At 40.9% G+C, this 16,093-nt stretch overlaps 1 protein-coding gene across 1 annotated transcript in view; it reads right to left on the bottom strand.

Annotated features, from left to right (window-relative positions):
* The window catches only part of tenm1 (teneurin transmembrane protein 1), a 259,840-nt gene that overhangs the window by 166,546 nt on the left and 77,201 nt on the right, over positions 1 to 16,093 (bottom strand). The window contains exons 4-5 of the mRNA XM_084718704.1: positions 10,915 to 11,158; positions 404 to 642 (exon numbers count right to left, since the gene is read on the bottom strand). Of these exons, the coding sequence (XP_084574830.1) occupies positions 404 to 642; positions 10,915 to 11,158 (483 nt within the window). The remainder of the gene's footprint in view (positions 1 to 403; positions 643 to 10,914; positions 11,159 to 16,093) is intronic.

Here is a 16,093-nt window from a genome sequence, read left to right as displayed (position 1 = left end):
TACAATTTAGAATATCCTACAGAGGGTCACATTTGGAATACATTACCTGCTGTTTTTTAAAGCCGACTCCTTCAAAGTAAGAGTGTAAAATTTTCAGCAGTTCTGCTTTGATCCCTATCGATCTCCTCTTCTGTTTTTTTTTTTTTTTGTTCCTGTATTTTTTTTTTTACCCTTTGATGCCTGCAACATTTTGTGTGTATTAGAAACACTGTTGGGGTTTGTTTCTGTATTTTTTATTGATTCTTTTTTGAATTAATTAGGCAGGGACTTGACAAGCCTCCCAATTTTGCGGCCCCTCTAGCGAACTGTTTTGAAAATGTTGATTCTTTAAATAAAATCAGAACAAAGAGAAACAAATCTGTTTGTGCAGCTGCGCGGCGGGTTGGCGTGAACCGTGACTCACCGATGACGTATGTGAGCAACAGGGCCAGGGTGAGCGTGAGGAGCGACGCCGACAGGGCGGTGCACTTCCAGTTGCAGCAGCGGTGAGGCTTGTTGAAGGTAAACAGTGGTCTGGTCACGCTGCTGCGAGGGAGGGGCCGCGGCGGAGGGGAGTACACCGTCCCAGACGTCAGCGGGTAGCCCTGCCCCGCCCCTGACAACAGAGCTGATGAACCAGAGCCCTGCTTGAACAGGAAGTGTCTGTAGGAGAAACACAAAGAAACAATTTCATTCCAACCTGCAATTGACTGCTCAATAAGCACCAACCCCCTATAGTTACTGTTGCTATGCTTTTTGCAGGACACGTGCGGTTTACAAAGGCAATGCAAAAAAATTCAAGTAATTTTTGAAACAATGAAGCTTGATTTCAGACAAAGGCAGACAGAAGCAAACCTCTCTTTTCCAGCCAGCACCCTTGATTTAGCTGGCTGAGGTGACAACAGTCGCTGGCAGATAGCTAGCTAATTAAACTAACGTTAGTCCCAGGAGTCTACAGTTGACTGTTTACAGCTGAGTCATTTTAAAAAGAGAATCTTGCAACAGTGGTCTTAAATATGACTTGAAGGCAACATATTGTGCTCAAACACAGAGGCTACAGTTGCATATCCTGGGCAAAAAGTCAGCATTCTCCCCAGTTGAGGAACCATGCAAAGGCATGGAAATGAAGAACCATTTGTCTTCAGCTAGTTCATACATAAATATTAGGAAAAATCCTAAATATTAGGACTGGCTAAAGGTAGAATATGCAGGATTGTTTGTAAATGCGCCATTTAAAATTGGCTCCTCCTCTATCCTGAGAGAGAAAGAGAGACAGAGAGTGAATTAGCAAAAACAGAGCAGTGACTTCGAGAATTAAAGTGTGATTTTTTTGTAATTGTTTCACAATGGCTACAGTATAAACACAAATAAACATGCCTACACCTCCACACAATGCCGGATTGTATGTGAATACAGCCAAGGCCGTCCTCAGTCTGGTCTGCCCGTGTATGTGTGTGCATATGTGTGTGTTGCTCTCTCTGCAGCTCTCACAGACAGAGAGCAGAGGACAGGGTCAGTGACACCGTTGTAACTGTTGTTGACTACATTTTAATAAAGTTCGCGCTGATTGGGGGCTACACACCAGAGCCAAACAGGCTGAAGCCCGGAAACATCCTGAACAGAGGCGTTGTACAAACTGTTTAAGTGCCGGAGAGCACTGATGCTTAAACTGTGGCTCTTTTAACGTCATTTAACCACTGCTTCCACAGTGGCAAGTTTACAAGCATTTACTAACAATAACTGACCACACAATTTGATCGTCAGTTAGACTGATGTTATGAATAGTTTCATGATGTTGCCAATATTACACAGTCCACATGAGCTCTCACTCTCTCTCTTTCTGCTGCGAGTCTGCATCACACTTTTCTCATCAAAAAGAAAACGTGGGTATAAAAACCGTTCTCACTGCTTATCAAATCAGATTATACGAAATGCAGATATTTTTATTCCTGAACCAGGAGGGGAAAAAGTAGCGGAGGATTGCTCCAGTTCAGTACACAGCATAATATGAAAAAATAAGAAAGTACAAGTAGTGCTGGGTCAGATACAGACACCACCACACACTACTAGTGGGTCATAAGTGATGATGGAGGAGGATTTTTTTTTAGGAAAATCCTGCATAGTATCTCTTTAATGTTACAAGAGAGAAGGCTCAGATGTTGGTGTGTTTGGCAAACGTAACATTATCCAGGGCTGTTGGCTGGACTTGCTGTAGTGTAAACTCCTCCAAATCCAATAAAGGCCAGACAGAGCTGCTAATGTTACCTTAAACTCTGAAACACTACACAGTGGATATGCAAAACGTGAACATGCCTTTTTTTAAACATAACCCCGTAACTTCATGAGCTATTTAATGCTGCGATCTCTGGCCTTGGGAGCAACACTCGATTACTACTGCGGTTAATAAGCTAGTTAGAGAGACAGCAGGCGATAGAGCAGATAAACACACTGATTAATTCACTCCTTACATCTTTTCTCATTTGTTTTTGGGTTTGGAAAGGCTAAGTAACCCCCCTCTAAACTCTTTAAATGCCAAGCATCACTCTAACTACACCCCTGTTCTCACCACCGTGGAGAAATCCAAAGCTCACGGTTGCCATGCTATGATTGGACGATCTCTATTCAAGGGAGGGGTTTGGAGAAAGAACAATTAATTGCTGCCCTAATCTTATCAGGAGGGAGCCGTTCCGCATTGTGTGTCCCACAAACTACCTGCCACCTCTGGGACCGTTGTTTTTGTCTTTCTAAAGTAGATTACAGTATGAATTTGGAAACAATCGAAGTTACTGTCTTGGCCTATCTAGGACAGTGGTTCAATCCTTCCCCAATTAGCTTAGCACAGCACAGACATCATCTTTTCTTAGGTATCTGGTACATTATTCTGATTCTATTTATGCAAATCTGTACTCAGTGGAATTCAGTCTCACTCTGAAGTACGCCTGACTGAAACTCATTTAAAGGGCCCCCAAGGTGGGAGATTTTAGAGGAGACCCCCTCTCCTGCTATTTTTTTTAAATGACGCATACAGGGCTGGCTCAGGATTCAGATATCACACACAGGACAGACTGTTCTACTTTGCCACAGCGTGAAGACGCAGCCCTCCTTAAACCTCACCTGTCGAAAAAGCTTTCAGCACTGCGCCGTCTCGAGCTAAGTAATTCGGTTAAACCCTTAATATCCCACATGTTTGGCTGCATTTGTGTGCTTTTAATTTGAGTGGCCTCTTAAAGTTGCAAGTAATGCATCATCAAAGATTAATCCAGAAAGCTAAAATCACGGAAGAAATGTAGTCTAAGTCCCCGAGCGCAACGATTCCGCTTGCAATTACATTATGTTCCGCCATAAATTCTGAGAGGTGAGCAATATACTGTATCTGACAAATTTAAACACGGACATTATTCACATTTAGTGCACTGTAAACAGGTAAACAACAGACACAAACTACGATCTAAAATACCCACAGTACACCACAGATACACTCTTAGAAATAAGGATTCCAAAATGATGATGATGTACCCAGAACCACTTGCTTCTGAAGAACCTTTTTTCAGAAAGCGTGTCAAGAGTTCTTTGCAAGACTAAGGGTTCCATTAAGAACGCTTTTCATCCAAAGAACTCTTTTTGGAAGAAGTAAAATCGTTCATCAAGGGTTCTCTGCACCATAATATGGAACAGTTTGTGGTAGAACCCTGTAGACGGATTCAAGATAAAACCATACGAATATAAAATTCTCGGTAGAACCTCGTTGACTTTGGTCTAGATTAAAACCTTGGAACGAAAAAGGTTCTCAGTAGAACCCCCTTGGTAGATTTGAGGTTAAATCATTGGAATATAAAAAGGTTCTTTGTAGAAACTCCAGGGTGGGATCTAACGTTTTGGGATAAAACGTTTTAGATGGGTTTAAATCGAGATGAAACTCGAGTGGGTTCTAGATGAAATCCTTAGAAAAAAGGTTCACCATACACCATAGAGGGGTTCTCTGTATAACCTCTCACAGGATGAAACCTTTCACAGTTGGTTCTAAGCGTATGTTTTCATGCTGGGTTCTATGTGGAGCTCATCAAAAGGATTCCAAGTTATGAAAGGTTCTCCTGTGAGGACAAACCGAAGCATCCTACACGGTTCTACTCAGATTCTTTATTTCTAAAAGTGTATGCCACAGAATATGAAAGTATAAGCTCTTATCCAGGCCAAGTCCTTCATCAAAGAAGAAGCCCCAAATTTGACAAAGTGGCTTTCTGGTGCAACATTATGAGCAGCTACTGTGATGCAGAGCAGCGCTGATATGAAAGAGAATGAAAAAGCCCTGGCAGCCAAAGATCAATGACTTACCTATTCCTTTTTTGACTCATCAAAGTGACTACTTAAGTTATACCGCTGTATTAGTTAAACGAAGATGAGGTTCATTTTCATTATGAAAAAAGAGCGCGTTAGATGGCAGATGATGATAGGAAACTAAGCTGAAGGGCAATTAATCGAGGTAGCATTTCATCTATATTGTGTTTGGATAATGGAGGGCGAGGGTTGGAAGGTGTCGGATGAGGAAGACGAAATTTGGGGGGGGAGCCGGGTGAAATTATGCAATTTGGAAACGTGAATCCGAGAAGGCAATTATAAGCGGTTCCAGCTTGCTACGGCCATATTGACTTCCATCAAAAAAACGAACAAAGGCTGCTGGTGTGCGGAAACAAAGAACGGCTATAGTGGGGAAAACATCAGAGGGAAAAACAGGTATGACTCATTATTTTCCTCTCCGCTGTGTGTGTGTGTGTGTGTGTGTGTGTGTGTGTGTGTGTGTGTGTGTGTGTGTGTGTGTATTCCATAACAAAAAAATATCCCGGAGCTCCTGGAATTCTCTGACAGCGCTGGTTGCCCCGGGTTACCGTATGCTCTCCGAGGGTTAATACCGGCTGTGAGTGTGATGTGTCGGGGCAGGCGTGCAGCTCGCCAGAGTCATATTCTGTTCGGGCGGCGGAGGGTGTGAGGTCACGGGCAGCTGCTAGGACCGCGGTCTCTGAAGGGCCCTCGGAGGACAGGCCATTAAAGTGGGGCCAGACAGCAGACTGACAGCGTCGCTGGACACCAGACTGCACGCGCCCCGTACCTCGTCCGTTTGCCCTCATGCACGACAAAAACACATCCATCTTCTCAAGTCATTTAGCCTCATATTCAGCCCTGAAGATGGATTTGATTTAAAAACAAGAGGAAGATTCTGACGGCGCGGTGAGAGGGTCAAGAATTTTCTAGAATTGAGTTTTGGTATCATGACGGATGACAGAAAAACACAGATCATATCACTCGTGTCATGTAAATTACATTACAAATTTAAGAAAATGCTTTAAACAAAATGATTTACACAGGAAATTGGTGAAATTATTTCCAGGCAAGTTTATTTCCATAAAACCTTTCATACTTTTAGAGAACAACGAATAAGTTATTTGGGAAAGCATAAATAATGTGAATCTAACTGAAGTTGCTCATTATTATTCAGAAAAAGTCAGTGCCATGATGACGTGGTTTTTTTAAGCATAGAAAAAAAAAGTTCTCATTGACCTTGAAGCCACTAGAAGGAACATTCATATTTTGTTGACTTTGAGGCCCCTTTGGATAAAAGCAGCAGTGTTTCCACTGTGATAACCATAAAATGTAACATCAAAAGTAAAATTATCTGAATAAAAATCTTCTCCTGCTTCTTTTTGACTGGCGAATGTACAACTCAGTGGTTTGTTTCATCTGATTTCACAGAGAATCCAACCCGGCGGTAGGTACTAAGTATAACTTTATCTTCTCATGGATGCTCTTTTTTGCTTATGTAGGTCATATGAGTCCAGTTGAACAAACTTGGTAGCTCGATCAACTTTCTCCTTTTCCTGTAAGAGCCTGATTGATGCTAGTTAGCTAGCATTTTACTAAAATTAGCTAATAAGACGTGAATATATGTGGCTTTTACTGGTCCTCCAGCAACGTCTTTTAACTTAATTTGGTATTCTTCACAACACAGACAAGTCTAGGACATAGCCTCGGTAAAAGGAAGAAGCTGAGTTAAAAACTCCCTGTAGTTGCTTTAATCAATCACTGATTTAATCCACCAAAATGATTCCCTTCAACGGAAGGATATTTTTATATGCTTGTAAATCTTTACTGTAGAGTTTCTATTTTTTTTCACTGTCCCCCAGTTAAAGGGGAGGTGGTGGTGCTTCAGACAGTTCATAAAACTTAGTTTAGCTAAAAATAAAAGAGAGATACAGATAGGAGAAAAGTAGATTATGAGACCATGGAAATATATGTTTTAATGAAAGATATGCCAATATTAAAATCATTTTGATGCTTTATTTGTACAATAATTATACAAGAAATGAGTATTAGGCTAGAAAATAAAATATCTGCCACATGTAACATGGATTCTGGTCTTCTATCCAAGTGGAGATACAGACATAATATTTGTTCTACATGCATTTGAACATTATTTTAAAACCTAAAAAATATTTTCAAATAAATATCAGCCCCATTGAATTTTAAAATCAACAATAGACTTCTGAAGTAAGATTTTTTTTTGCTGTCACTTACATTCTCTCCTTTTTTAGTCTTGTGTCTTTTTCTCATTCCGTCTGTCTATTATATGTCCCCATGGCTGAGTTTCACATGAGAGACAGATGACATCCATCTCTCACTGTCTGTCCCACCCCCCACCCCCATTCACCCACCCAGTGTCTGCTGAAGGCTGTGAGTCAGAAGGGGGACACAGGAGGCTGCACATGGAGCAACCACACACCTAAGGGTCAATGGTAGTTCAACTCTGAAAGGCCAGAGATAAACTTAGGACAAACACACACACAAGTAGAGAAACATAACTCGGCTCGCAGATGCCCACACAAGACAAGCGTACACAAAAAGATGTCAAACACAGGTGAGCATTTTCACATTTTTGAGGCCAGTACACAGGTCGGGTCCGCTGTGGTGCTTTTATTGCTCTGCTGAAGCTGGATTAGAGCAAAAGGGATCAGAATCCAGCTGAAGAAATTGCATTAGTCAACGCATGTGGAACTCTCGTCTTCTTGTGTGGTGCTTTTAAAAATGCTTCACTGTTCTTCCTGGCTCCCTGCCTTTGATCTTCTCAGACAATATCCAGGGGCGACGCCCAGGAAGCTCTGAATTCATATCAGAGGGCAGATTTCCCCCGAGACAGGAAGAAAATGAGAGTTCCCGCTCTCCAGGAGGCTGGAGTCGACGGCCCAAGGGCTGTCTCTACCTGGATGTGTGCGAGTGACTGTGTGTGTGTGTGTGTGTGTGTGTGTGTGTGTGTGTGTGTGTGTGTGAGTGTGTGAGTGGGTGGAGACCTGTGTGTGTGCAGGTACACTCTTAGAAATAAAGCTGCTCACTAGAAATGTAAAGGGGTTCCTCAGCTTGTCCCAGTAGGAGAACCCTTTTTGGATCCTAATAGAAGCTTTCCTTCCTTCCAGACAGTTCTACCTAGAACCCAACATAAAGGGTTATATGAAGAAACATCTCTGAAAGGTTCCCCTCTATGAAAGGCTCTACAGAGAACACTTCAGATTAAACTTTCCACCCGTAACCCTTTTTGGGGGCTCTATCTAGAACCTTTCCACCCTCTAAGGGTCCTAACAAAAACCCACCCAGATCGTTCTATGGAGAACCCTTTTATATTCCTGGGGTTTTATGTGGAACCCATCCAGGAGATTTTACTGAAAATTCTTTTATGTTCTAAGGGTTTTACCCAGAACAAATCCAGGGGGTTCTACCAAGAACCTTTTTATATTCTAAGGGTGTTGTCCAGGGGGTTCTGCTAAGAACCCTTTAATTTTTCAAGGGTTACATCTAGAACTCATCCAAAGGGGTTCTACTAAGAAAGCTTTTATATACCAAAGCCCTCATCTAGAACCTACCCAGGAGGTTCTACCTAGAACCTTTTTATATTCCAAGGTTTTTATCTAGAACCCACTCAGGGGGGTTCTACCGAGAATCCCTTTTTATTATGGTAAAAAGAACCATTAACGAAAGAGCTGTTTAAGGATTTGAGCAGTCCTTAAAGAACTCTGTCTCACAAAAAGGGTTCTTTGGATGAAAAGGGTTCTTAATGAAATCCTTAGTGTTATAAAGAACCCTTGATGAGCTCGTGCTTTGAAAAGGGGTTCTTCAGAAGCACAAAGCTCCAGGTAGAACCTTAGTCCTTCAGCAAGAACCCTTTTGGAGCCCTTATTTCATACGGTGTGCGTGTGTGCGTGTGTGTGTGTGTGTGTGTGTGTGTATAAAAGTTGATGCGGGTGTGCAGCTGCACATGCACAGTGTGCGCTTCCTGTAGTCTCACTTCTTAGCGATAAGCGGAAGCAGAGGAGGCAGGGCACCAGTCAATTTATTACAGTCCCAACATTTGTTATGCCTCTTAACACACCCAGTGTGAGACCCCGTCAGATATATTGAATATCCATATCTGCATCCTTCCACTCACACAAGATGGCCTCTCCAGAAACATAACAGATACGCAGCTGAAAAGGAAATCTATGCACACTTCAAACAATCTTAATCTCTGCTGACGCAACGTCAATACTTTTCAATACAGATTCATCAAACACGCATCGAGGAAAATGGAAGCGTACTTGACAACAAGAGATATTGTGTGATTTTTTTTTGCCATTTTTATTAAGGTTTTCGCATCGCTTATAAATCCATCGACATGAGCCCCGTGTCAAGTTTGTAAATACTTGATAAATATTTAATCTCATGGCTGAGATTGAGCTGATAGCGGCAGCATCAGGGTAAGAGCTAAAATATGAAATCATTAGATTAGTAGTGTATCTGAGCAGAGGAGAGAGAAAGAGGAGGGTGCTGGAATATTAAATCCAACCCGAAACAGTTAAGCAGCCAAGACTTAGTCATTTTTTTTGGCTTCCCCCCCACCAAAAGCCAGATAGAAAAGAGCCAATAATATCTGAATTATGTTATGAAGGGACACTATTCTATTGACTATGAATATGATTACATTTTATGATTCAGAACTAATAGCGCACTATCAAATGAAACTTATTTGACTATAAACTCCCAAATGCAAAAATGTATTACTACAAAAAGGCACCATCCAATATACTGAGCCACAGCGGAAATTGTATTTTATAATCACATCTCTCTTTGGGAGGGAGATCTTTATGTTCAGCAAATATTGATTGAACGTTCTGAAACACACGCACAAAAAAAAGTGTAAATTTTGTTTATGGTGGATTTTCATTTAAAGGAAAAATCTGTAATGTATTTACTGTTATAAATCATAAAATGACTATGATATGACATTAGAGATTAAGGAGACATCCTAAGTGATACTACAGCCACTGTGTCCTCCTGTTTGCCTGTTTTGTGTTAATTAGAGTTCATATTAGTGCTGAATGTTTGACAAACGAGTAAATGGCTGTTTATTAGTCGTAAGAAATCATTATAAACGTTTTAGGAGAAGCAGACGATTGTAACAGTTAAACTGAGAAATATGTTAATGGAGTTTGGCAGGCAGTCACTGAACTCCGACTCCAGAGTATTTGTACTTTTGTTTTCCTCAGCTTTAATTGTAAGCAGCTAATCAACTTAAAGTGTAGGACTCCTTGTCACTTGTTATTGTCAAATTATAATGTTGTGCTTGCCTTGCACTCCTGCAGTGTTCTTGCAGCCCGCCTGAGATCGCTCAAGCCAGAGGAGGAGCAGGCAAGGGAAAACAACTCGCTTCATCTCTAGGTTGTGTATTAAATATCATTTCAACCTATTTAATGTACTGTTTATGTCTCCGACTCACTATTTGCACTGCAGTACTCATTTTTGGAACTGTTACATATTGCTCATTTAAAGCAAACACACGCACAGATAGTAATGTAATTACAATGCACTTCTGACAAGTCTTTTACATTAATACTCATGTCTGGCCAATGATTAATTTAAATTGTCACTGAATCTAATTTTATTCTTCCTTTCCTTTAAATGAGGTAAGATCTAATTATGGCCTAATGCATAACTTATTAAAACCTCTTCTTCTGGCGTGGCAGCCTGCCAATCTCATCCTCACTCATAATACCAGAATTCAGCCGCCGCACCGAGCTCTCATTAAACATGCAAACATATTCTTTTGCACCTTGCTGCTTCTTCTCGAAAGGAGCCTCACAAATGAGGATCTCCTAAATAATTCTCTGATCAATTATTACTTATGCAGCAAGCAAATGCTTAATTCTGTTTGATGGGGCCAAATTCAGACGGCTCGTCTCCAGAAATTTTCGCCCGGGCACTGACGCCTGGAAGCGGAATCACAACGTGTTCCTGAAAAGAGGATTTCTACAAGAACCTGTGTTTCACTTTTACTTCAGGTAGTCTAAACTCAGATATCGGTCCCCTGGTAAGTCTGTCTTCAGTGGGGGGTAAGAGAATGAAAAGAATCCAAAAAACCTGATGGATTCATTCTGACTTTGATGGTGTGCAAAGTCCTGTAATAATACCCCTGAGGCCTGCATGGTGTTCCACTTACTCCCTTTCTACACGTGCAAAACATGTCCAAATCTTTTAGTCCGACATTCATTCTTAATCATTCTCCTTGGTTTTTTCTGAGAAATCGTGAGAGTCTGCCAACTCGCACTCCTGATGAAAGAATTTCCTTTAATCTAATGATCCTCATTTGCGAGATTAAAGAAACGTCTTTAATCAAGTGACATTATGTTGAAGTAGGGCAATTTGCCTTGAAGATATTTTCATTTGAAGGGTTTCGTCGCAAAAAAATGACATACAGTTGCTATCGTTTTGGACTGAAAGCGTTTTGGAACGGAGACCCTCATTTGTTGCAAATTCTTTAAATCATCTTAACTCTTTTTGTTAAAAAAAAAAAACACCATTGTGAAAATAACCTCTCAGGGCGAATTCAGAGAGACTTTTTACTTTGTTGCATTCTCTTACCTGGTCTCTAGGGGAATGTTGCTGTTGAGCACCCAGCTGTTGTGAAGCTGTGCCTGGTCTGTGCTCGAGCTTGTGTCTGCCCCCTGGCCGCCCTGGCTGGCCTGGCACCGCGTCGGCATGGTCTTCCTCTGCAGGCTGACTTGAGTGTAGGGCGCCGGGCGGGCACAGGTGCACGCGTGCGGCGGAGGGGGAGGCGGGGGCAGCGGGCGAAATGTGAACTGACCACCTGGACTGCTGGGCAGCTCTGCGCGGAGAGACAGAGAGAAGCGGGGGAGGAGTAAGGAGGGAGGGAGAGACGGGGGAGAAATAAACATAGGTTTATTAGGAGCGCAGTACCATAAATTACAAATAAAAGTGGCGTGTTAGTTGACAGTTTATTGTTATTACACTGATTGAGGGACATAAATCAGCTTGAAAACTGAGCCTGTCCAGTGTCTTCCCTTCCTACCTGCTTTGATACACTTCCAGCCACCCTATAAATAGGTTCTTGGCTGGCTGCAACACTGAGCAGTCTTTAAAGAGCTAACAGCTCTGGCTTAATCTGCACCCGCCAGCCCAAACTACCCATGTGATGTTTATTATGAGATCTGTAGCTCGACGGAATGAGCTAGCCAGCTGTAACTCCCTCACACTGGTAACCTCGGGGTCTAGCTAGCGCTCTCTCAATCCATCATTTATCATTCTCTTTCCCTGTAACTCTCCCTCGCGCCGCCTCTTCCTCCCCGCTGCTTTCTCTCTATTTTCAGTCCATCTTCTGAGAGCGAGCGTGAACTAATTACAGTTTTGCCAAAAGAAATGTGCGTGCATATGTTTGTTTAATGTGTGAGCGTGTGTGTATCTGACTGCAGATGAAGCCGTTTGGCGTGTATCTCCATGTGTGCACCCACCTGCGCGTATTGTGTCGGCGTGTATTCATGAGTGTACATCAAGCATCCTGGGACATTAGTTATGAGTGTTTAGGGGGGCAACTCGTGCCATATGGTTGCAGCATGGCTCCATGAACACGGCAAATCCCATGTCCCAAAAGACCAACTCTGTCCAGCTGTATTGACAATGAATGTAACATTAGCCACTAACCCGTTGTAAGGGACAAAGGAGTCCAGAAGCTGGTAGACAGACAGTATTGGCCCTCAACTCTATTTGCTGCCAAAATGTCAGCAATAATTTAGTATCAGGAAATGTAGCCCACCTGGGAGACTGCCACAGTCCTCCCTATTCAAGTGTAAGTATTACACAGACAGCAGCAGAGAAATGATTTTATGATTTTTCAGATGAAAACTGAGAAAAGTAAATAATTAAATAATCTTATCTTGGTTTTCCACAGCAGAGGTTTTCAATTTTTTCCTAGCAAAGCATCCCATATAGAAAAGCTGGAGAATATATCAGCAGGACCCCCTCATGTACGTCCCTCTGAGTCCACTGACGTAGCCTATTTTTACACTTCTACTTATGCATGTGAAACAACACAAGATGAATGTATTAGAAAGATAACAGACATGTATTAAAAATATTTGCACCATGCTACCACACAATACTCCTGACACACACACACACACCCAGAGATTATTCCTAAAATAAAATGTGGAGTCTGATTATTTAAAAAATATTCATATAAAAGATACAATATGAGTGATAGAAAATATAAAATAGGCCTAATAAAAGACATAAAAAGAACCATAACAGGCCTGGCTTGGAACTTGAAAATGATGAAAGCCGGTTTCCACCATTAATACTCGTTGTGTGATTGATGTACGCTTGACTGGCAGGAGGAAGATTTGTATATACTTATTAAAGGAGAAATCTGTAATATATTTTCAGTACTAAATCATAAAATAACCATAAAATGTCATCAGAGATCAAGGAAACCTTCTAAGTTCAAATACTCGCTTCTGTGACAGTAACACGACAGCTGCGATGTCCGTGGATACTTTCTGTCGGCCTGTAATTCGAGTTATTCGCTGTTTCATCTTAATTAGAGTTCAAATTGCGCAGAATGTCGACAGAATTAGTAAACACCTGTTTATGAGTTGTAAGTAATAATTTGTAGTCTTTGTAGAAGGAGTAGATGTTGACAAAGGTTAAATTAAGCAAAATGTTAAATGAGTCTGGCAGGCAGTCACTGAACTCAGACTCCAGAGTGCGTATTTTCAGAGCAGTGGGCTTTTGTTTTCAGGCTGACGGACTTTGCTTTATATTGACAGACAACTGTAACTTATAAACAGCTGATCATTACAGTGTAGGACTTGTCACCGCTTGTTATTATCAAAGTATAATGTTGCACGTGTCTTGTGCTCCTGCAGTGTTCCTGTAGCCTGCCTGAGCCGTCTGTGGCTCCAACTCACTATCTGGCTGTTCTTCTTATATATTGCTCCTTTAAGAGTAGATTAAACTATGAACCATTTTCGATTCAAAATAAAGATATTAGTTAATCACTTGTTATTTTTATAATATGATAATTTGAATGAATTCATCTGAAAACTTTTCACCCCTGGCGGAGGATCCCGCACTCCTGTTTGAGAGCCGCTGCTCTACAGTTTCTATTGGTGGCATAAAACCCCTGCATGTTACTGGAATATGCACTTCAGCCGCCATTATGTTTAAAATTGAGGCAACATCTTTTCCAAATTTCGCAGGGAAACAGTTATTGTCAACATTTCCATAATACTATATCTGTGCGCACGCACTGACATTTTAAGCAATGTTAAAACTCATATTGCTTTGATCTCTGCACGCTGAATTATTGTTGCCTTTTGCACGGACATGTAAGCCAATCCGCAATGTCATATCCACCAGTGTTCACTGACACGGCACATAGCACATCAGGTTTTATGACTCTCACATGTTAGAAATTCACATTTACAAGATATATATTGTGGCAGTGTTGTAGGAGTGCTATGACAGGACAGGAACTGTTCTGTAAATGGTCTATAAAAATTTCCACAGTAATATTTCCATGATGCCATCTGTCCAGCTGAAATGGCATCTTGCACATTGTTACAGTAGCAGTTATGATGTTCTCTAAGCTTGTGTGTGTGTATATATATCTTCATATTTGACACCAGTATTTCCAAAATTACCATGTAAATTCTGTCAAAATGCTCTTTGAACACATGACAAGTTTTTCATCTTCCAATGCACAATGCCGCTTATTGATCTTCTAACGTGGCTGAACTGTCTTTGTCACATTTCCAAAGCTCGTGATTAAAATATTTGGTCTCCATTCTCCGCAATACTGACACAATCAAATTATCTCTTCTTTACTCATGACAAGCTATTACTCACATATTTATTTCGTGCTTTCACAGAGACATGCAGGGGGTTCTCGCTGAGCGGTGTCCTCGCTCCATTGTTGTTTATTGCCCGGGGCCATCTGCGATGATGCACATTTCACACTCACACATAAAATTTGATATATTTAGCATGTTTAACATGTTTCCGCTGAATAACAACAGCTGACAATGTGCGTGTGTGTTCGTATAACCAGTGGATGTGTCATATTAAGACACTCATGATGCAATACACGCCGGTCTGGACAAACCTTAATAACTGATTTCCTCCTGAGACACTATGGAATATTGCTTTGTCCTATATAGAATAACAACCTGCTTGTTATCACCACACTAAATCACTTGGCGATTTCAGGAGCTAATCAGACTCTATATGAGACCTGGTAAAATGACAGGAAATGTATTTGTGTCATCACCTGGAGGTGCTGTTTAGTCTAATCTAATGGATGTGGAAAATGGAAGTTATTTTTGTCTGAACCACCTCTGAGTATTAAAAATTACATGCTTAGGGAAAACTGACAGAACATTTTTAGAGCAGCACTGCATCGTGTCATTGTAATACACCAGGAGCTTTAAAGTGGTGCTTCAGTTTTTAGCAGTCTATCTGATTCATCAGTAACTGGGAGTCCTTTGAGTCCAGCCAGAAATCCCTTGCCTCCAGCTTTTTTCTGGAGGTAGATGTTTTTAGCATTTGTTACAAAAAAAAAAAAAAAAACATATATTTTTTATCTTCTTAAAAAACACATGCGCTGCAATCCCAGAGCTCGGCACTCGAGTTGGCAACTTGCTCTCAGGTCGCGCTTGAGGCATTAAATCAACTTTAGACTTGACTTGGATATGACTTTGTTGACTTCAGGCTTGACTTGGACTGAGTTGCACTGTAATGATTTAATGCGAGGCATTCAAACATTGTAAAGCCGCTGTGAACATTTCTGCCAAAGCAGAGTTTTGATTTCCACAACGCTGACAAATTCAGTTACACATCACAGCGTGAAGCTGTCAGCCACAGGTGTGTCACTGAATCAAAACACATCAACAGTAATGGCAACTCTGTCTAATACAAATGCTAATGCTTGCTCTAAATGTTGTTAGCAGTGATGGAGGACACCTTTATGTAAAAAGTAGCTGCAGTACCAAAGTGCAAAAATACTTAATTATAAGCAAAGGCCCTGCATTGCAAATTTTAGTAAAAAGTATCATCAGCAACAATAAAGTCAAGTATCCCTACAGAATTACCCATTTCAGAGTGTTTTTATCAGGATATACATTGGAATTGGCTTATTATTACTGATGGATTAACATGTAAGCAACATTTCAATGTTATAGCTTGTCAAAGTGTATACATTTACTTCTGTATATGATTTTTATATTACTACTTAGTCTTGACACATTGAAGTTTGTCCATTGTTATGTATGCAGTGGAGGTATCTTAGTAGTATATTTGGCTTCCAGCCTCTCCTGCACAATGTCTTAACTTTTTTATGTAACACTGTTGCCAAATATTCTCTGACCAGCAGAGTCAAGTAGAGCTGTACGTAGCATGTACTAAATCCCATTTTCAATGAACAGGATCCTGAGTTCTTAGTGGTTGATGTTGAGCGGGATAAATCATTTGCTGTTATTTAAAAACTTTTAGTTTCTTTCCGCCCCTGGTCATGAGATGATGTCATGTGCTTATTTGTGTAGGTGGGATGTCACCATGCAGAGGTTTGTGTGTGAGAATTTTTTGCTTGGTTTTATGTAGATATTATAAAAATGACATAGAAACTCAAACAAATGAATTCATTTACATTTTACACATCGATGTATGTTTCTGTATCAATTGACTGCTATGAAACGGTTCACTGCATCGCAGTTCGAGTGAACGAGAACAAAGAATGTGCTGGAATGAC

The sequence above is a fragment of the Lutjanus erythropterus genome, chromosome 5, assembly GCF_056507025.1.
Source record: "Lutjanus erythropterus isolate fLutEry1 chromosome 5, fLutEry1.hap2, whole genome shotgun sequence".
NCBI lineage: Eukaryota > Metazoa > Chordata > Actinopteri > Lutjaniformes > Lutjanidae > Lutjanus > Lutjanus erythropterus.
Note: the sequence above shows the minus strand (reverse complement) of the source record. Positions and strands in the feature narration are given on the sequence as shown.